This window comes from Hypomesus transpacificus, chromosome 4 (genome assembly GCF_021917145.1).
Source record: "Hypomesus transpacificus isolate Combined female chromosome 4, fHypTra1, whole genome shotgun sequence".
Classification (NCBI taxonomy): domain Eukaryota; kingdom Metazoa; phylum Chordata; class Actinopteri; order Osmeriformes; family Osmeridae; genus Hypomesus; species Hypomesus transpacificus.
This window is the reverse complement of record NC_061063.1, coordinates 6,236,351-6,257,504: the sequence shown is the minus strand read 5'-3', so window position 1 is coordinate 6,257,504 and position 21,154 is coordinate 6,236,351. Positions and strand designations below refer to the sequence as shown.

Genomic DNA, 21,154 nt, shown 5'->3' with positions numbered 1-21,154 from the left:
AAAGAGTATCTCACTTGTGGTTTCCTTTCAAGAGAGAGAGAGAGGGAAGGAACCCAACGGTCTTGTGTCTGTTACTTTATTCCAACAATTTATTTGTTGGTCCTGCAGCGGTGGTCTAAGCAACCACTAAAAGCCCAGCGCTTGTTTCAGGGGAAAGGAATTCCGTGCCAGAGTGTCATGGAGCAAGGGAGAGGGGCTAGCTGAAGAGAGAGAGAGAGAGAGAAGGTGGGGAGGAGGGAGGGATTCTGTTTGGAGCATAGGACTCCGCAAGATTAGTCAGCAGTCTTGTTTCAATCGGGAAAAGTTAGAGAACTTCGTGAAGGAGATTAAAGAATTGGATATAAAGTTTTAGAGGGTATAGTTGAAGAAACAGAGAAGAAAGAAGTGAAAGAGGCACATCAGGATGCTTTTGGAAACAGGAACTCTGAAGTTCAAGTTAAAGAGCTCCTGTAGTCCACTCCTTGTCAACCTGACCTAAGGCCAACTTCTGGAATCTACTGCCCGCTCCTCTCCCATCCCTGGTGGAGTGGACGTTAGTGCGCCAGTTAGCTGGTTAGCGATGGACCTTCTCTTAGACCCAGCGGTCCTTACACCCGTCCTGGTGGTGACCGTCCACTTCCTGACCGCCGCGGGGGTGTGGTACTACCGCCGCCGCCGCCGCACTCCACAGGTCAACCCAGGTAGAGCGACACTGAACACGAGTGGAAGACGGCTTCTCTCTTTATTTCCTCTTGCTCGTCTCTCCCCTTTTTTCGGTCTTTCTTCTCTCTCTCGCTCCCTCTCACCCTCTCTCCCAGTCACTCCTCTTCTCCTCCTGTCGCTGCTGCTTCTCTCGTCACAAGCCTGACTTCCTGTTCAAGCTACACCTCTCTACCGGAGTGACAGTTGGCTTGTAGGTTGCTCTTGTGTTTGTGTCGGTTATTCAATGACTCATATGATTCATATTTAGCATTGAATGGCTAAAGGGGTTAGGGTGTGGTAGTTTTTTTAGCACTATCATGCTACATCACTTGATATCTGTCACTGTGTATTCTGCTTTCAGCTTAGTCTGAGCAGAATGTCAGATCCCTAGTTTCACACTGCATTCATTTATAGTTTGATTTAAGTGTTTTAGACAGATGGTGATGCACTGATCACATTGGCTTGTGTGAGTCAGACTAGCACTATTCTCCTTATTTGGCTTTGTCCTTACACCAAGATAACCTTTCAAGTTAGGATTGTTTCATGTCAATGTCATGACTATTGATGTTTTTCACATTCTTGTATTCAGAAATAGAACAGAACACAAAGTCAGTGTTGCATGTAAACTACTGAAACATGTCACATGGCTTATTATGCTAAGCTACTGGTAAACATGTTGTTATTACAAGGTAAGAAGGCAAGTAGCTAATCCTACCTTTTGTATGCTATCTAATACACAGGGTTCAATGCAGTATAGAATGGTAGGGATATGTTTGCTTCAATAATGTCCTGGCGTGATGGGATCATTATCTAGAGAGGACGGCAGTAGCCAGCGGTAAGGACGCCTGTTTAATTGTGGGGTTCAAATGAAACTAACAGTTGGATATGTAGCGTGACATGGCAGCATGGATCAATACAGTCGATGGAGTGAGCAGTTAAGAACACTCTGGATAGGCTGGATAGGATCCTGTTGTCCTCAAAATGTGTACTCATTCACTCAACTAGCAGATCTACAAGCAAGTGATTAGTGCAAGCTATGTGTTTATACCTGTCTGACACGTTATAGATCCATGTCTAGGTGAGCCAACGGGGATTTGGAAAACTGTAGGGAATTGGTTACCAGGAAGGGTCTCGGTTTCCAGAAGGGTTGCCTGGGAAACCATGACCTTCTCCTAGTGCCTCTTCCTATTAATACAGGAACAGGAACTGAGTTTGTCAGGCTGGAGGGAGGGGGGCGGGGGACAGCTGTGCTGTGTGCCATTTCTCCAAGGCCTGTGTGTGTATGTGTGTATGTGCACACAGGGTTATACAGGGTAGCTGTGAAATTGCTTGTGGTTACGTGTGGGCTTGTTTCTTGGTTGAGCGGGTAGTACTGGGCAACAGTGTGACACGGTGTGACATGGAGCGTGTGCAGTCACATTTGCCTTCTTTTGAGCTGCAGCAGGAAGCAGGACATGTTGCTCAGAGCTGGGTGGGGTGATGCAGCTGTGTGTCTGTTTCTCTATAGGTGTAAAGGTTGTTCTCTGTTATCTTCCTACATCTGAACTCAGGCCACGTTGCAGTTCTCTGCAGTGCTGTGTGACGTCTCCAGCTCCCACACCTGGTCCTAACTAACCTAGGCTGGGCCACAGCATCATGAGCCCCACCAGCCGTGGTCCCGGGACCGGCTGTGCATGCACCCCCTCCCTGTCACGCAGGTCCTAATAGGCCTGTGGTCACACGTTGGGCCTGGAGTCAGGGTTGGATGTACAGGACCCAGCTGCACTGGAGGGCTTTAGAGCCCAGTGCTGAGTGCTAACCAGCCGGGTCAAAGGTCAGAATAAAGAACTAGGTCAGGGGAAGTTGGCTTTGTGGGGTTATCTGGGAGGTTAACACACACACAGACACACACACTGACCTGATCAAACAAATTCAACCATTCCTTTGCACAGGAATGGTTCCGTCTAAAAATGAAGCCTATTTAATGGACTAGTAGTTTTTGTTTGGTTTGTTGTAGTGTTGACTTTATTCTGCCTTCAAATTTATGTTACACTTCGAGAATTAGCAGGTACTTCCTGTTAACTGTGAGTTGACTAGAGACTAATGGACCTGAAAACATTCCTCCTACAGAGCTCAGTGGCTGTCTACACCACAGAAGCACCATATTTCTCTCCAGATGTCATTGATCTTCCTAACAAGGGTTTACCCTGTCCTCCGTAGTCACAAGGAGACCAAATTAAATCTGTGCTAATCTGATGACGACCCCCAAGGGGGGCGCTGATAATTGGGAGGGATTACCCTGGCAGGGATGGGATCGGGACCATTCAGCACACTGACAAACAGGGAAATGTGGGAATGTCATTGGGAATGCTGTATCTTAGCTTTCTGTCTTTGGGTGCTGTGCCAGTTAGTGTGAGGTGTCCAGAGATGGTCGACCATTGATACAGAGAGAACGGGGAGTGGAAAAAGATAGCAGGAGAAGGAGGGTGTCTTGACACCCCGTAGTGCGAGCACAGACCGAGGAGAGGAGTGATGAACTGAAACTGAAAGAGAGACAGAGAGAGAGGTGGGGGGGAGAAAAAAAGTAGCCGTCTGCTTCATCACCAGAGGAGGTGGAGACTTGCGGACCTCCTCTGCCTGGACTGGATACAACAGAAGGAGGGAGCGACGGAAATGAAGGCAGAAGGAAAGAGATTAGAACTGATAACGGAGTAGAGAGACGGACGGAGGGAGGGAGAGGAGGACGGGGAGAGGAGGAGGGGGGAGAGGAGGGAGGGCTAAGCAGACGGCCTGGTATTAAGGGCTGAGCTCCCTGGTATTTATAGGAGAGAAGAACGAGGGACGACGGAAAAGAGGAAGTACGCTCATTCCTGAAAACGAAAGAAAGACAGGATCCACCGGGAGGGAGAGACGAGACTGAGAGCAAAGAGAGAGGCAGAGGAAGGGTGGAGAGCGAGGATTGAGAAAGGAGAAAGATGTCGGGAGAAGTGAGGTCACTGATGGAGGAGGACTGAGCTAACTGGCTTAGCTGGCATTTCCTGGAGGAGCAGCAAGGCAGGAGAGCCTGTATCCTCCCCCGGCTCATTCATCGAGCGTGTGTGACAGCGTTAGTGCGTGCGTTAGTGTCTGCTGTTGTAAGGGCTGTCTAGGTGCGTGTCTCACCTCCAGATTTGAAGTGTGCCTGCGTGTTTGCGGTCAGGTCACCCCTGACGGTGTGACCCCCCGCACTTATGTCATAGTTCACGAGCGATGACATCCCAGTGTTTACATCCAGAGTGAGCCTATACGCAGCTGCAGTGTTTTTTTTTTTTTTTTGCTGACTCACAGTTTGACTTCCCTTTTTGATCTTGTTGCTGTTGACAGTGCATAAATACCTGAGTAGGGTAAAAGTGGTTTTCTTTTATAAATACTGTATAGATTTAAAATGTATTGAGCCTATATGAGAGAAACTGGGTCAGAAAACGTAGAGGGGACACAGAGACTGATGACTGATGAGAGACTGAAACAGCAGGGGAAAAGGCTAGCTATCTGATCTGAAGCATTCTCCTGTAATAAACACAGACTACTTCTTCCCCATCTCCTATTGTGGCCATTCATTCATGGAAGGGGCAGTGTGAGGTCCTCTCTCTCTGTCACTCACACACACACTCACTAAGATGCACAGAAAACACACTCTTGGCACAGCTGTCCTGTGTCATTTCCAGGCCTGTTTCTAGCCTTTATCAAATCAGATGATGACATCATGAACTGAACCGAGCTCTTTGTGATCAGACTAGGGACTAGACTGCTTTCTCTTTCTGTCCAGATGGATTCTAGCTGCATTACTGAGTCTCACTTTCTGTTAACAACAGTGTGTGTTCACATAACAACACATTTTAAGACTGGAGGGTCAAGGCTGTCTTGATAGCTTGAGTGGATGACACAATCTCAAGGGGACGGCAAATCATTCACCAGAAACTCGCTTTTTCCCTTTGACTTCCTTATTGCCTCCTTCAACACTCGACACAGATAACCTTTCTTCTCTACTTCCTCTGTGAGACTACTAAGAAAACAACCTCACCTCAGTCTGCCAGGCGACAACCTGCTTCCACAAAATCTGCCTTCCCTAAAGGAGAGAGAGAGAGAGAGAGAGAGAGAGAGAGAGAGAGAGAGAGAGAGAGACAGAGCTCGGCCGCTCCACACCTCTCTGCAGAGGAAGTGACAGCTGCATTCGGGACTGTGCTTCTCTAAAAGAGAGACAGAGAGGGAGCAAGATTGGCAGAGGGAGGGACAGACAGTAGTGAGAGGCTGTCCTTTACTGCCGGAGGGGAGGAGCCTTCTGAGAGATTTTGACACACACGTGTGTGAGTTGGATGGCAACCGAGTAACCGGGAGGGCTGCAAATGGCAGCGACAGCAGAACGGGGGGAACGGAGAGAGGGAGCGAGGGAACGACAAATAGAGAGAGGGACATAGAGAGACAGAAAAGCAGACGTGGACTAAGCAAGCACCAGCGTGTTCAGGAGATCTGTGGAGATCTGCAGACTTTACTGAATGATTCTTGTTAAAGCAAGTGTGGAGTATCATATACGAGACAGAACACCTTACACCCCTTTTGGAATGAAGAACTGGAACTTACTGGAGAGAGAAATGGAGATGACCTGGTAAACACCAGGGGAAGAAGGGAGAGAGAGAGAGAGAGAGACGGAGAGGTAGAAAGGTGTCAACAGAAGGATGTGGCCTGACTACTATAATGAGAGCAGTCTCAATGCTCACCTGCACTCTCTTATGTGCTGTGCAGGTCAGTATCTACTGTGTGTGTGTGTGTGTGGCTGCATTTGGTCATGTTGTTAGAACGTGGCATGAGTGAACACGTGTTGTGTTTGAACAGTGTGTGTGTGTGTGTACACTCTTGACCACATTTGTTTCTACTCTATTGATCAATCTTGTTTACAGTGTGTAGGCATGTAACAGGTGTGTGTGATAGCAGGTTGTGTGTGTGTGTGTACTGTGTTTGGATAGCATGGAGGGGCGTGTGCTGCTGGACAATGTCTCTCTGTGTGAGAGAGAATGCGTGCCTTTCGGTGGCTGTCACACACATAATATAGACACACTCACATTCGGGTACATGCATTTCTTAACTTTGGAATGTTGAGACTTGAAAGACCAGCCTTACTGGGGGGGGGGGGGGGGGGGGGGGGGGTCAGGTCAACCGTATGTACAGTTGACTTGTCTTCCAGTGCTGTGACATCACAGCTTTGATTTGGCGGCTCAGAGCAGAGTATGTCCCACAGCAGACTAGGCTAGCTGACAGGCTAGGCTAGCTGACAGGCTAGGCTAGCTGACAGGCTAGGCTAGCTGACAGGCTAGGCTAGCTGAAAGGCTAGACTAGCTGACAGGCTAGACTAGCTGACAGGCTAGGCTAGCTGACAGGCTAGGCTAGCTGACAGGCTAGGCTAGCTAGCTGGCAGGCTAGGCTAGGCTAGCTAGCTGGCAGGCTAGGCTAGGCTAGGCTAGCTGGCAGGCTAGGCTAGGCTAGCTGGCAGGCTAGGCTAGGCTAGCTGGCAGACTGGTTAGAGAGTCTAACTAAGGGGTGTTTTCATGCTGAAACTATGTTGCAAGAACCTGTTGAAATGTGTGGGTGTGTGTATAGTATGTCTGTGTGTACCTAGGGCATATGTGAAGTGTGTGTGTGTGTGTGTGTGTGTATGTCTTGCTACATTCAAACTGGTTGTCTTGCCTCATTCGGGTATTTGACCTGAATGTCACCATTTGTCAGTTGTGCTGTGTTTAGAAAATATCATATAAGAAGCCGACCTTTTGCGTATTTGGTTTTAGCATACGGCTCCAGAATCAAACCTGTATGACAGCACAACCATGTGTGTGTGAAATGAAGGCCAAAACCATGTGTGGGTGAGGTGTGTGTGTGCTGGAGAGGAAGTGAAAGTGCCTATCTCTCCACATGGCAGCTCGCTGTCACAACATCTCCATGGTAACCACATCAACACAGCAGGAGCTACCGGTAGAGGCTGCGCTCTGATTGGCTGTTGCATAGGGATTCAGGTTGATAGATGGGAGAAAGGACTATGGTTGCTAAGATTTCAGATCTAAAATGAACTGATGGTATCCTTAAAACTAACTTGTTAAGGTGTGGTTAAAGTTGTTGTTTGAACAAAATATTTATTTATCTGTTATGTACGACCAAATAGACAGGCAATGGTGGCTATTAACTACACACAATTGATCTTGGATCCAAATGACATCATTGAGAAGGTGCGAGATGAGAGAAGGCAGGGACGGAAGAAGGGAAAGAAAGAAGGAAAGCAGAGAGATGGAGGTCTGTGTTGGCTCAGAGATAAGCTGAGAGAGTATGCTGAGAACAGGAAGAGAGGCTCCATGGAGCTGGAGGGAGGAAGGGAGGGAGGGGGGGGCAGATAACAGCAACGAGGCCCAGCGTCAGTGCTCTATTCTGGGACTGGCTTTGTCACTGCACTGGCCTGGTGGTGACGTGTCTCTGGGGGTCTGAGGTGCACAGACACAACAGACAGCCATGGAGAAAACTGTCTGAGCCTGGAGGTGAACACTAGCTCCTTTAGGAGCGGCAGTCTGTTCTTGGCTTCATGAGTCATTTGTGTGTGTGTGTTTGTGTGTGTGGGGGGGGAGTTATGTCTGTATTTAGAGAGGGCCAGTAGTCCATTGTGGAGTTATTATGGTGTGTGGAAGTGTGTACTATTCACAAAGGATCTGTAATCTAATAGCAACCAACTGTGAGGCGGCAGACAGTCGTTGTTAGTGTTGTATGATGTGTGTCTCAGACCTGCAGCTAGAGAGAACTCTGAGCTTTATAGCAGGTTAGAGGAGAAAGCCTCTAAATAATACATACACACACTCCGCACACACACACACACACGCACACACACGCACACACATCCGGCTTGACGCAGCACTGTGGTGAGTTATGTAATTAACCCATCTTTTCTCTTTTTTGTCCTTTCTCACTCTTTCTCATCCTCCTTTTCTTCTCCAGATGAGAGAGACAGGGTGCAGAAGAAAACCTTCACTAAATGGGTCAACAAACACCTCATCAAGGTAAAGCACCTGGTTGGGCTAGTCAGGGTGGGTCTGGGCTAGTCTGGGTGGGTCTGGGCTAGTCTGGGTGGGTCTGGGCTAGTCAGGGTGGGTCTGGGCTAGTCTGGGTGGGTTTGTACAGAGTGTGTTAGATCCCAATAATGTCCACGCACTGGTCACAAACACCTATACACACACTTGCATGCACCTCTTAATATATTTGTGTGTGTGTATGCTTTCAGTATGTGTGTGACGTAGGTGGATTTTCCTGGTGTGATTTGAGTAGTGTTTCTTCTGGTCAAGGGAGATCAGTGGGGAGACAACATGATGGCATGGGGTTTATCTCTGTCTCTGCATCCCACTGATATTGTGGTATCTCCAGGGCTGGCGGAGTTTATGATCTGAACTAATGTCGCTCTGACATTTTCCTTGGCATGGCTGGCATTATAACAATACAAAAGTTGAAGATGTTGACCTACAGTCTTCAAGGTTCACTAGCTACATGCAACATTAACTAAAAGCAGTTAGAGTGGAACACTGCAGCAGTTAGAGTGGAAGACTGCATATTTCACTGCACTGCCCTGCGCTTTCAACATACTGTCTGTGCTTCTGTCTGCATACTCGGGCCAACTGTACAAACCTAGCTCTCTCTCTCTTCCAATCTCACACACACACACACACACACACACACACACACACACACACACACACACATACACACACACACACACACACACACACACACACAGGGAGTCAACACCTTTCAGAGTCACCGTGGAGGAGAAAGTAGGGTAACACCTGTCACATGATACAGGAATTGCGTTTGTGACCTTATAGCTCCAGACAGCAAAAACGTGGGTCAGGTAGGGGGTGGAAGTGGACAGGGGGGCAACATGACACCCTTGCCAGTGTGACTTCAGCCTGTCATCGGCAGGGGCGAGTCCAGGTGGAGGAAGTGAGGTCGAAGAGATGATGCAATGCTGGATTTGAATGTGGGAATTCCTGTTGTCTTTCCTGTTTAGTCTCTGTGTAGGCCTGTCCTTTCCCACTAGCCTCTCCCCTTTCAGCCCCTCCCTTTTGACTTGCCCCAAGGAGCCAGTCTACAGCCTGTAGGCACACTGAGCTATATATCCAACCCGGTGTTTATATAGCCTCTGTGTATAGGTGTATGGGGTGTCAGTGTGGAATCACACTTGAGTCTAGCTCTATTCTGAGGTTAGAATCTGAGCTAGCTGTGTATTCACTATCAGTAATCCCCTTATATAACCTGATGAACAGAGAAACAGGTGCCTGTGGTCAAATGCATGTACGTGTGTGTGTGTGCGCTCGCATGTCATCAGTCCATGCAGCCTCAGGTGTGGAGGTGTGTTTGTACTGTGTTTGTTTGCACTGCACACACACACACATTCACCTCTGTACACTGTCCTCTCTGTGAACTGATGTTTTGTTGAGGGGACCGGTTTTGTCACAAGATATGAAGTGAAACACACAGACACAAATACAGGCTTAAGATCTACAAACCCTGACAGGACAGGACAAGAACAGGAAGGTAGATTTTTACAGAAAATGCTGGCCAGAATATCTAGAAAAAAGACCACTATACACTAACAATATTCACCCATGGGAAAGGCATTATACCAAGCTGTAAAACCAGCTCCAAAACTGGGTAGATGTGTCCTAAGAATGAAATCTTTTGGCTTTAGTCATCATTAGCAAAACAAAAATTCATTTTAGCCTGTGTAATGTTTTAGTTAGTGCCATGAGCTGCATTCATGCTAATTATGCATGAGCTTGGTTGTTGGGTCCGAGTTGAGAGAGGAGCGGTGTCAAGAAACATTAGATGAGTTGTGTGAGGATGTGTAGGATGGACCGGGCAGGCCAAGGGTTGTGGGAGAGCGAGTGTCTTGTTACCAGAATTGGAGATGCAGGGACACACACACACACACACATCGTAGTGTTACCTCAATTCCAGTAAGTAGCACCCACATTCACTCAGACAAACACACAAACATAAACTGCCACACACACTTCTCATTAACACTTTATCAATTCGCCTAACACATGACTTGACACTCTAACAGGCCCACTGTCTAACCTAGCTATCAGGACACTACCTCTACTGGAGAGGGAGAGAGGGGGAAGAGGGAGAGAGAGGGAGGAGAGGGAGAGAGGGGGAGAGAGGGGGAGAGGGGGAGAGGGGGGCAGGGAGGGGAGGAAGGGGGGGGAGGGAGAGAGGATTCAGTTCAATGCAGCACATAACTACGTGTATGTCGCCCTCTGCTGGAGAAAGGTAGGACTGACGGAAATCCTTGTCTGATCAGGTTGACTCCCTGTAGCAGATCTGTAAGAGCAAACTTTGCAGCATGTGCTGCGGTATATGACAGAGAGACTTTTACATAGTTTAAGAAACGTAGATAAGTATTTCACAAATATGCACAACTGAATTGCCATCCCAACTGTTCAACCCCTCCCTGTCGTCCTGTCAATAGGTCTACTAGTCATGGTTGCCAGCCCATGTCAACAATGATAAGTGTTATGTCAACAAAATCTGTATCATATTAGTGTGAAATTGTAGCATCAAATTGACAATGTTCCCCCTCCCTCAGGTGAGGAAGCATATCACAGACCTCTACGAGGACCTGAGGGATGGACACAACCTCATCTCCCTGCTGGAGGTCCTCTCTGGAGTCACCCTGGTGAGTCACACACACACACACACACGCACACATGCCCCCTTTACACCTCAATGCTCTGTCACACGGTCATGCATCAGTACTGCACATCAGCATAGCCCAGAGGGACACCCGCCCACCAGCTGTTAGACAGACTCTGGGCTGGAGAAGCCGCTGCATTGCAGTCTTGTTGCAGGAGGTACTGTAGGAGAGAGACACTACTGTGCTAATGGTCGGGCCGTCATGTGCAGTGAAGCTGCTGGTGTGAGGAGGGAGACCAGCTGTCCTCCACCATGCACAGACCACGGCACAGTCTCCCTCTCACAAGGAGAGAACATGTGTGTGTGTGTGTTTGAAGGAGGGGGTGACAGTTTGTGTGTGTGTCTGTGTGTGGGAGGTTATCTAAGCTACCCAGTTAACTTTTGTTTTTACCTCTACTTTGGACCCCCCCCCCCCCACCCCCCAAACTCCTGTTGTTCATTTTGTCCTTTGCTCTTTTATTCTCTCTCTTTCCAAACAATTCCCTCCTCTCTCTCTCTCTCTCTCTCTCTCTCTCTCTCTCTCTCTCTCTCTCTCTCTCTCTCTCTCTCTCTCTCTCTCTCTCTCTCTCTCTCTCTCTCTCTTTCTCTCTCTCTCTCTCTGTCTCTCTCTCTCTCTCTCTGTCTCTCTCTCTCTGTCTCTCTCTCTCTCTCTCTCTCTCTCTCTCTCTCTCTCTCTGTCTCTCTCTCTGTCTCTCTCTCTGTGTCTCTCTCTGTCTCTCTCTCTGTCTCTCTCTCTGTCTCTCTCTCTCTGTCTCTCTCTCTCTCTCTCTCTCTCTGTCTCTCTCTCTCTGTCTCTCTCTCTGGCCCTCCATCCCCTCTACCGTACTCCCTTCCTGACATCAGCAGCTCAAAGGTGCCCCCTCGTTGAGGAGGGTGTGTGTCTCGCGCGCCCCCCCCCGCTCATCTTGCTTGGGGGGGAAGATGAGGAGGAGGAAGGAGCCCAGGGAGTACGTTTGGACCCCCCCCCCCATCCCCACACTCTCTCACCCCCCTACCCTATAAATAAGGCCTGAAGACCTGCTAGTTTGAGCATGCGAGTGCTGTGCCAACAACTCTGTTTGATCATATGAATATACGCGTTCTCAATAAATATGTAAACAATCCATTCTTAAACAAATGTGCAATTCAGTATATATATCCCTACCCACTTTTAAAAGGGCTGTTTCACATGTTCCTTAACACTTAAAATATACTCCTGCTTCTGCTTCCACACAGTATTGCCTATATACTGTATTTGAAAACACACCCCCTATATGATCCATCCATCCATCCACTACCTGCCCATACTTGAATGCATATTTGCAAGTCATGTAAGCTGCAGTGAGCCTGGTGGTGCCCTGGTCTCTCTCTGATAGAGAGGCAGCATCTGGCAGTGTTTGCATCTTGGCCAGGGCTCTCGTCTCTCATAGGAAAGCCCCCAGAGTTGCCCTCCTTTCCATCCTCTCCCCACCCTTACTTTTCTCTTCCCCGGCATGGATTTTTCTCTCCTCCTCTCCCCTTCTCTCTCTTTCTATGGCTCTCTGGCCTTCTCTCTCTCTCTCTCTTCCTCACACCCCCCTTTCTCCAATAGCGCTGACTGCAGTGATGACTAACCCTCATCTATACCCAGCACAGTGTGACCACACACACACACTCCTGCATCCTGCACTCATCTCCTGTCAGCATTGCCTAGCTTACTGAGTGTATGTGTGTGTGTGTGTACATGTGTTCAAGAGACAGAATCAGTCAAAAGTGTGTGTGTGGGGATACTATTTTGGGAGTGTGACTCTGTGTGTGTTTGTCTGTGAGGGTGACTGCGTAGGTGTGTGTAAAACAGCATGGTTTGCAGAAATGCCCTCTGGTTTGCAGACTGGCTCCTGCGTGTCTTGCTCTGCTCTGAGCATCCCCCGTCTGTCTGTCAGCTCACTGCAGCTGAAGACAACGCCCCCAGTGGTCATGAATTTTCCCTCACTGCATTTGAGTTGGGATTGATATTAATATGGTGTGCGGACAACTCTCTTTGTCTCTTTTTCTCTTCATTTATCCTTTCTTTCACTCCCTGTCTTCGTACAGCCCAGAGAGAAAGGCCGAATGAGGTTCCACCGACTCCAGAACGTCCAGATAGCCCTGGACTTCCTCAAACAGAGACAGGTATTGAAAGACACACATACATACACACATATATATATATATATATATATATATATATATATATATATACACACACACACGCCTAACACCTCATTCGTCATCCCTGACTGGTTTGTGGTCATGTTTCCCTTTCCCAGGTCAAACTAGTGAACATCAGGAACGATGACATCACGGACGGTAACCCCAAACTGACCCTGGGTCTGATCTGGACCATCATTCTGCACTTCCAGGTCAGTGTGTGTTTACCTCTGCTGTCTCTTCCGCTGATCTGGGGGTGCAGGGGCACCATACTGTGTCGATGTGTGTGACGCGTGTCTATGTATCCATGTGCCTGCCTCTTATCCTCCACTGTCTAGTGTTTTATCACAGCCCCAGCTGGCTCAGACGGAGTGTGTGTGATTTAGTGTTCCACAGCCACTCTGGAGCCAGTGGCAGAATGTATTAAAGTATTTAGGCTTCAGAAGCCCCTGCTAACGAGAGGCTTTACTCTGTGCCTGAGGATGATGCCAACCTGCCTGTTGTTGTGGAGGGAGGAATGGAACGAGGGACGGACTGAGAGAACTATGTTTTGTCGTTGAAATGCATCAAGAGTTTTGCGGGTGTGTCGTGTTCACACATGACTTGACGTGAAGTGCAGTACAGTTGTGTTCAGAGTAATAACGAGAGGAATGATAGTGTGTGCGTGTGTGTATGTGTTCACCTCAAATGGCGTACTGTTTTGGAAAAAGCCTGGGAGCTTGGTACGTGAGGTCAAAGCAGCTTCTGCTGTAGCTAGCGGTAGCAGTGGAGTTAGCATCACGGCGGCCAGCGGGCAGATAGACAGGGTTGTGTGTGACTGCAGATACACAAGGACGACATGTTTGGACTGAAGTCAGTCATGTCAAGGTCCTTTCTCTGTCCTCAGCTCAGACACAGCCCTCAAAAGTTGTCTCTGAAATTACTGTCTGTATGATTCCACCTGGGAAACTTGTATACAGTCAATCACAGACAGAGATTTTGTAAATGTCTACTCCTTATTCACTTGCACTAATAATAATAATGTAATAATGATATTGGGTTACAATCCGAGAAGATTACAGTGTTAGACCATGGTTTAACTATTGGTCAACTGCCACGTTTCCCCTGCAGCTTCCATATCTGACCACCAGGGGGTGACGTGAGAAGTCAGATGACGTCATCACACAAGGTGACACTGCCAGGCAGTTGCCAGGGAGACAGGGGCGCATGACTCTGCAGCCAATTCCATCAGCATGAATCAGCAGAATGGTGTGAGCAAAGGGAGGAGAGAGGCATGGGGCGGGGGGGGGCGGGGGTAACCCAGAACTGATGGATAGAATGGGGCCTGAAAGTGAAGGAAGAGAGAGAGAGTACGTGGAGGGAGAGAATGACAGAACCTTTGCTCATTCCAGGAACCCTGTTCCCATAGGGATTGGCCTCCAGGAAGTCTGTGTCTGATTGGATGTGGTCATTGTTCCAACTCTTATGACCTCACATGGGCTGTCTTGTCTCATTAGGGCCAGCTTGTTGTCCTGGAAATATGTCATGTTAGTGAAGAGCTAGCGTGCCTCTGACTGCAGGGCTGACACACTGCCTCAGCAGAGCCTCAAAACAAGCACAAAAGGTTGCAACTTAGACATGATTGCCGCACTGTTTGGCTGCCTGTCTGTCTGTGTGACTGTTGTCATGTCCCTTGCACCCATTATTTAAAAAGAAATCTGGGAAAAGCTGCATGACACATTTACAGTATATTAATCAACCTTTCCTACACCTATGTAGAATTAACCTACATTTGACAATAAATGTTTGAGGTTGAGGTTTAAACATCGATTGTTCGAAAGTTAGAAATGCTTCCGTAACCTTGATGCAACAGTGCTGCAAGTCTCCCCTCAGTGCCTCTCCTTGACCACTAGAGGTCACCATTGAACCCACCGACACCAATAGTGTAAACGACTGCTACTAACCCCACCTCCAGCTGAGCTGTGGCTGCCTCTGATTGGCTAGACTGGGCGCTTGCCTGCTCTAAATCGTCCTATAATTCTTGACCTGGTAGGAACCTTAGTTAAACAGATTCATCACAGCTGCAGAGATGTGACCTGCATCTGTTAAAGGCAGAGAGCTGGGACAAAGAGAAAGCTGTCCCTAAAAGACAGATCCTGGATCTGTGGGATCTGATCACAACTAATCACATCATGCGGCCCTTGAAAATGAAACTGACTTCAAAGCAGCACCGAGAAGCAAACCACGCCTGTTTCAAATCCTAGATAGGATAGTTAATTTGGGAAAAGTGTGTAACTGGTACAGTATGGGGTTGTGTGTTGTCTCTCGAGGCCTGTTGTGTCTGGGGGCTGGCTGGGGCTCAGGAGCTGGTCTCTGGGGACCTGATTAGAGTCTGATCTCCTATATGGGGATCATTAGAGATTCATCCTCCCTCCATCACTGGAGAAAAATCGTTTACTTATTAATATTTGTTCTCTCTCTCCATCAGTGTGTTTTCTATCACACTTTAGTTTGTGATGGGTTGAAAGTATACCAGTGAATGAATTAAAGCTTTAAAGGGGGTGGGCGGGGGGGGGGGGGGGCACTGCCTCACATGAGCACATCCCGTCAGTGTGTGGGAGGGTGAGACCTCACGTGTTGTGAAGATGGTGTGCTAAACCATGATGGTTGACTTTGACAGGGATGGATCCTGAGCTGGGAAACATACAGCTGTCTCTTATTCCACTTGCTCCATCGCCCCATCCTTTTCGTCATCTCCATCTGTCTTTATCGCATGTTGGGCTGCCCTTCCCTGATCCTCCTTGATCTTTTCAAACTCTTTCAGACCACGGCCTCTACACAATTTTTTCCTTTTCCTTTCTTTAACACGCTTTAATACTCCAAATCTCTTCCTCCCTCTTTCTTCCTCTTTCGCTCTTTCTCCATCTCACCTCTTTGCCCTGCATAGCCAGGGGAGGGGAGGGATGGATGGGGGTAGAAATTGAAGGAGATGGAGAATGATATAAAGGTGCTGCTCACTGCATTGCACTGATGCTACAATCTGATATAGACTTTCTTTTCAGTAGCTGATTGCCAACCAGGGAAGCTTTTGGGTCAAGTGAGTGTGTACGTGTGTTTGTGTGTGTGTGTGTGTGTGCGTGTATGTATGAGAGAGAAAGTCTGTATGGCATCATAAAGCTCTGAGCTCCCTAGCAAGAGAGAGAGAGAGAGAGAGAGAGAGAGAGAGAGAGAGAGAGAGAGAGAGAGAGAGAGAGAGAGAAAGAGAGAGAGACAGGAAGAGCGATAGAAAGAGAGAGAGGGAGGGAGGGACGGGGGCAGTGAGGAGGAAGCGGATAGGAGGAGGAGAGAAGCGGAGGGAGGGAGCGAGCGAGCGAGAGAGAGAGAAAGTGAGAGGGAGAGCGGCGGCAGTATGTGAAGCTGCAGCAGTCTGGAGATAAAGCCGTTCTCTCTGCCTGCCGGTGTCTACGAGCGAACAGGGGCTGGAACAGAGGAGAGAAGCCAGCGAGGGAGGGAGGAACACAGGCTGCCTGCAGCTGCCGGGGCCCCCGGCTTCCCCTGGAATTACAGGCCTCGAGACACACATGCATACAACACACACGCACACACAGACACACACACGCACACACATATTGTAGGAAGGCTCACACTCAGCTGATCAAATGATCGCCCTTCCCTGCAGCCACACAGTGTCTTTCTGACACACACACACACACACTCGTACGCTCACACACATGTCTGGGGAGTACCGTATCAATTGGATCAATTTAGCCAAGCCTGCCTGATGGAACTGTGCTTTCCCTTCAACCGGAGCCATCCTCTACTCTTCTCCTTCTCCTCCTTCTCCTCTTCCGACAATCTCGTTTTTTAACCATGGAGTGTGGTACAACAGAACCTACCCCCAGCCCCAGCCTCAGCCTTTTCCCGTGGTGTGCGTGAATGTAGGCTGGTTCCAGTGAAGACAGCACGGGACGGAGAGAGACCCAGCCTTGCCCAGACCAGCCCAGCCTCCTGGCTAATTAGATTCCGCAGACCAGACCAGGCGGGAGGAAAAAAAGAGAGAAAAGAGGGCTTCTTGTCTGTCTGTCCGTCTGTGACACAACACACTCTGCCTGTGGAATATGCCGTGCCCTTGCCAACTGTGGATACTGTCCTAGCTAGCGACGTGGCGCTACGCTGCAGAGAGGAGGCAAACACCAGTCTGAAAGACTGCAGATTGCTACGAGGACTCTGGATTTGGTGATTGGACGGAAACGATCAAAGCCGGTATCCAGGGGAGAGGCACGTGAAATTGGGCTGTCTGGGTTGGTGAGAGGGGGGTTCATCCAACTCTGAAATAACAGGATCATTACTGACAGTTCGATGCTAGCATTCATGCTATGCTACATGTAGCAACCTGTATGTGTCTGTATGCGAGGCATCAAGCCTCCTGTTATCTCTGATGCTACGATGTATTCACGCGACCACAGTTTCCTCTTATGTGCTGCTCTGACTCAAGGTGGCTTGAAAGTTGATCCAACGTCAATCTTACGTTATTCCAACATCGGTTGACGGTCGTTTTCACGTTGACCCAGGAGGGGTTCCTCATATCTGAAGCCCCAGCGACTCCTCGGAGGAGATGAGCCAGAACCCACGTGAGAACCTGCTCTGAACGTCACAGCACACTTCGACTCAACAGGCAGGAAGAATCATGTTCCTGAGAGAGAGATTGTAAGGTGTACAGTTGGGGGCGGCAATGACATGTGCCTTGATTGAGTTTGGAACAAGCTGATGGTGGATTGGCTGACTGCGCGTTATCCTCCCGCCCACTGACAATCTGGGTCCTAGCATGCTGCCTTGGCAGAATGAGACACCCGCGCTACTACAGAGGCTTCGACGCGACCGCGACCACAACCACTGCTGCTGCTCCCACCAGGGCTGCAGCTAAACCTGCTCCCTCTGCCATAAGATTCACACAGAGCAAGTACTATCCATACTCTATGAACCTGGATCGCTGAAGGGAAGTACGAGGGCCGTGTGGGCAACACTTGGATTACAGCAGCGCACAGAGCAACAGGGTACACGGCATCCAAAACATCGTGGCTTGTGACTGAGCGCGTGCGCACGGCAGCTTTCCTCCTGTACGTGTGACTCACTCCATGGAGCTTCACAGCCTGAGAACCAGGGGGATGAGACGACCAGTGACTCCCAACATCATCATCAACCCTAATCAGCATCATCAGCATTGTTTTGGTCCTTGCTGGGGCTCCAGGGGCGACGCACAGTGAGTGAGCGTGACCACTACTGAATGGGCTGAAAAGGACGGGCACGTTCCCACTCAGTCTCTCCCTCTGGTCAACTTCCTGTCTTTCTGCTGTACTGCTATTACTCCACCTGTCAAGGCCAAGAGGGACATCAACCCCCCCCCCCCACCACACACACACACACATCCCACCAGACCTGTACACATCCAGACCTGGTTCTATTTTTCTTCCCTGCTGTGCTGACAGAACGCTTGTCCTTGACGTGACTGGAGCACCTCTGGGACCCGCCTGTCCCTCTCCTCAGCGGAACAAGGGAGCGACTGAAGAGGCGGTGCACAGGTGGAGGAGGGGAGGGGGCTGCAGAGGGCGAGCGAGCGGGGCGGTCCACAGCAGTGCCTGAGCTGTGAAGCGAGGGGGGGAACGAACTGCTGCAGCGAGAGAGAGAGAGAGACAGAGACAGAGGGGGGGGAGACAGAGAGAAAGAAGGAGAGCTGGAGGAGGATAGCCTGCAGACAGAGCTGTGACACGCAAGCCGGCGGCCGCAGTGGTCCTTTCACCCTCAGAGCGGACCTGTCTTACTGACCTCTCTGTGTCCCACTGCCTGTCTTCACCCTCAGAGCGGACCTGTCTCACTGACCTCTCTGTGTCCCACTGCCTGTCTTCACCCTCAGAGCGGACTTGTCTCACTGACCTCTCTGTGTCCCACTGCCTGTCTTCACCCACCGCCGTCAGCCTGCTGGAGATATTGACCGGCGCTAAGCCTAATAGGACAGCGGCACACGCCAACACTAACTTGACTGGACAGCAGTCAGGTGTCATATAGGGTCTCTGTATCTTCCGGATCCCACTCTTGTGGTGAACTGCCAGTCCCTCGCTCCCAGGTCCTCTCTTTCCCTCCCGTGTTGTCCCCGTGTCGTCGTCCTTGACATGGGGAGCTCTCTGGGGTGTGTGAGACCTCCCCGGGAGGCCGGCTCTGGCGCCGCTGCTCCCCTCTCCCCAAAAAGACGCCTCCGCTTCCGGCGGAAACGCAAAGGAAAGAGGCGCTCGAAGGGAGCGACGGAGGAAGAGCAGGAGGAGCGAGAGGGAAGCTGCAGGCTAGGAGAGGAGGAAGAGGAGGAGGAGGAGGAGAATGAAGAGAGGGCTACTGTCACTGACACGGGGCTCTCGGCCTATGACAGTACTAGTGACTCGGTAAACAAACTCACCAGCCACTCCTCAGTGCCTCTCTCCACAGCCAACCCCCCCAGCGCTCTGCTTACTGACTCTGTCAGTGCCAGCATGGGGGGGTTGGGGGGCAGCCGGATCTTGGAACTTTCCCCTGAGCCCAGCCCTACGTGGAGGGGGCGCTTCTACCAGCCTGAGGAGCAGGGAGGGGGCGGCACCAGCAGCCCTCTCGGAACCACCATGTCCACCTCCAGCAGCCAGGGGGGGGCTCCCGGCCAGACACACAGCCCAGCCCCAGATGAACTGCCCCTGGGAAGCACCACTCCAGGAGGGGGGAGAGTGTGCCGCGTCCGGGAGAAGGTCCAGGGAGTTCTGGAGAGACCCTGGATCCTCCGGCCCAAGAAGGAGGAGAAACAAAGCGAGGAACCGGAGGATGGAGGAGGAGGAGGACATTTGGCCACAGACACGGCCACGAAAAGAGAGCACAAAGGGGTGGTCCATATCCGCGAGGCGGGGGGCAAGCTGTGTGTGGTGCGGACAGTCTACCCCAGTGACTATGGCTCCCCCGTTTGGAGGGGGGGGAGTGACAGTGAGATCGAAGTGCGTGCGGAACCACCCACCCCTTCCCCCGTGACGGGGAACATCCTCAAAGTCCAGCTCATTGAGGAGGACCAACGCAGAGCCAAAATGGCTGACTCCAGGGGAGCCAAAATGGAAGATACTAGCACAGCCAAAATGGCTGCTGCTGGACTCAGCATAACCACCAAACTCACTCTGAAAAAGGAAACTGGAACAGTGAAGGAGTTCAGTGTGGACACACCAGGGCCAGTTCAAACACCAGAGGGCCCCTCCATCCAGGAGTCGGGCTATGCCAGCGACTTGCCACTCACTTCCCCCGAGGCAGGGGGCGCCACTCAGAGAGACTGGGCTGGGATAACCAGCAGCTCTTTAGAGAGATTGGACTCAATGGGGGATAGCCCTCTGTCTCCTTGGGTCAAACCGCTGCCTCAGGTCAGGGTCTGGGGGTCGCTCCATCTCTCTCTGGCTCTGACCTCTGTTCATCTCCTATTCCTTCTTTCTATAAAAACCTGCTCCTCTCTCTCCTTCTCCCACCTTCTTTCTCTTTCTGCCACCGTTTTCCGTCAGATCCCACTTCCTCCCCTTCTTTCTCTGATTTGGAAGGGTACTAATGTACGAGCTGCTGCCGAGTGTGTCTGTGTGTGTGTGTGTGTGTGTGTGTGTGCGTGTGCGTGTGTGTGGGAGGCTTTTATGAATGTTTCAACTGGTGTGTTTCTAGTCTTTAGGTGCATGGATGTCTGTGTGTGTTAGCTGGTGTGTGGGTGTGTTTATATGTTTGGAACCCTTTATGAATGTGTGTCTTTGTCTCGGGTGTGTATATTGCGCCTTTGGTCGTTGGCAATAATTCCACCATTTCTGTGTGTGTGTGTGTGTCCTGTTTGACTTTATCAGCCCTGCAGAAGGCTCTTTACTTCTTTCCATCCTTCCTGACATGGTCCCAGGAGCCTAATCAACAGAGCCCAGACCATCTCGCTCTTTCCCCCTCCCTCCCACCTTCTTCCCCATTACGCGTTATATCCCGCAGGCCATCCAATCTCTCCCCTAGTCTCTCTTTGCACCGTCTATGTAAACGGTGTGAGTGTTTGTGTAGAGTACTCTATGCCCAGTATGGGGCTGCCTGCCTGCCGGCTCTCCAGTGATTTCCGTAACAGTAGCGGTCGAAATAGGTGGAGGTTATTTGTAGGGAAAGCGGGCAGAAAGCTGGGAGAAAACGGAGGGACTGAATGGGCTCGTTACCGCTCTACAGCAGTCTGCTGTTCATCACTAGGACCTTTTAGACTGTAGTAGTTTAAGCCCAAACCTATCATTAGACACATGCGCCATAAATCCTGGCTGTGCAGGAGACACACTTACTGAGAGAGAGTGTGTCGGTGCGTGCCAGTCACACAGAGAGGGATCTGAGCTTGTCTTTGGGTATTTACATTCTAGAGCTATTAGAACATTCCTGTCAGTATCAGTAGGGAGCTCTGTAGTGCTGTAGTGCTGAGGTCTGACATGTTGTGGTGCTGTCTGTCTGTTTGGACTGTTTGAACTGCTGAGTCATGGAGAAAAGGAAACCCACTGACATACAATCAGACACAGACATAGACACACACACACACACAGACACACACACACAGACACAA

General features: G+C 50.0%; 2 protein-coding genes across 11 annotated transcripts in view; both read left to right on the top strand.

Annotated features, from left to right (window-relative positions):
- Positions 1–21,154, top strand: part of macf1a (microtubule actin crosslinking factor 1a) — a 141,200-nt gene that overhangs the window by 43,177 nt on the left and 76,869 nt on the right. For 9 of the 10 annotated variants that reach the window (XM_047018610.1, XM_047018609.1, XM_047018617.1 and 6 more), the window contains 4 exons: positions 7,666–7,727; positions 10,313–10,402; positions 12,472–12,549; positions 12,687–12,779. In XM_047018610.1, the coding sequence (XP_046874566.1) occupies positions 7,666–7,727; positions 10,313–10,402; positions 12,472–12,549; positions 12,687–12,779 (323 nt within the window). Of the gene's footprint in view, positions 1–4,798; positions 5,440–7,665; positions 7,728–10,312; positions 10,403–12,471; positions 12,550–12,686; positions 12,780–21,154 lie in introns of those variants that run through there. The other variant, XM_047018615.1, reaches the window with a different exon arrangement.
- LOC124466772 lies at positions 15,881–20,959 on the top strand. Its single transcript, XM_047018619.1, has one exon. It carries the CDS (start codon positions 18,714–18,716, stop codon positions 20,277–20,279), a length of 1,566 nt encoding a protein of 521 aa, XP_046874575.1. The 5' UTR covers positions 15,881–18,713; the 3' UTR covers positions 20,280–20,959.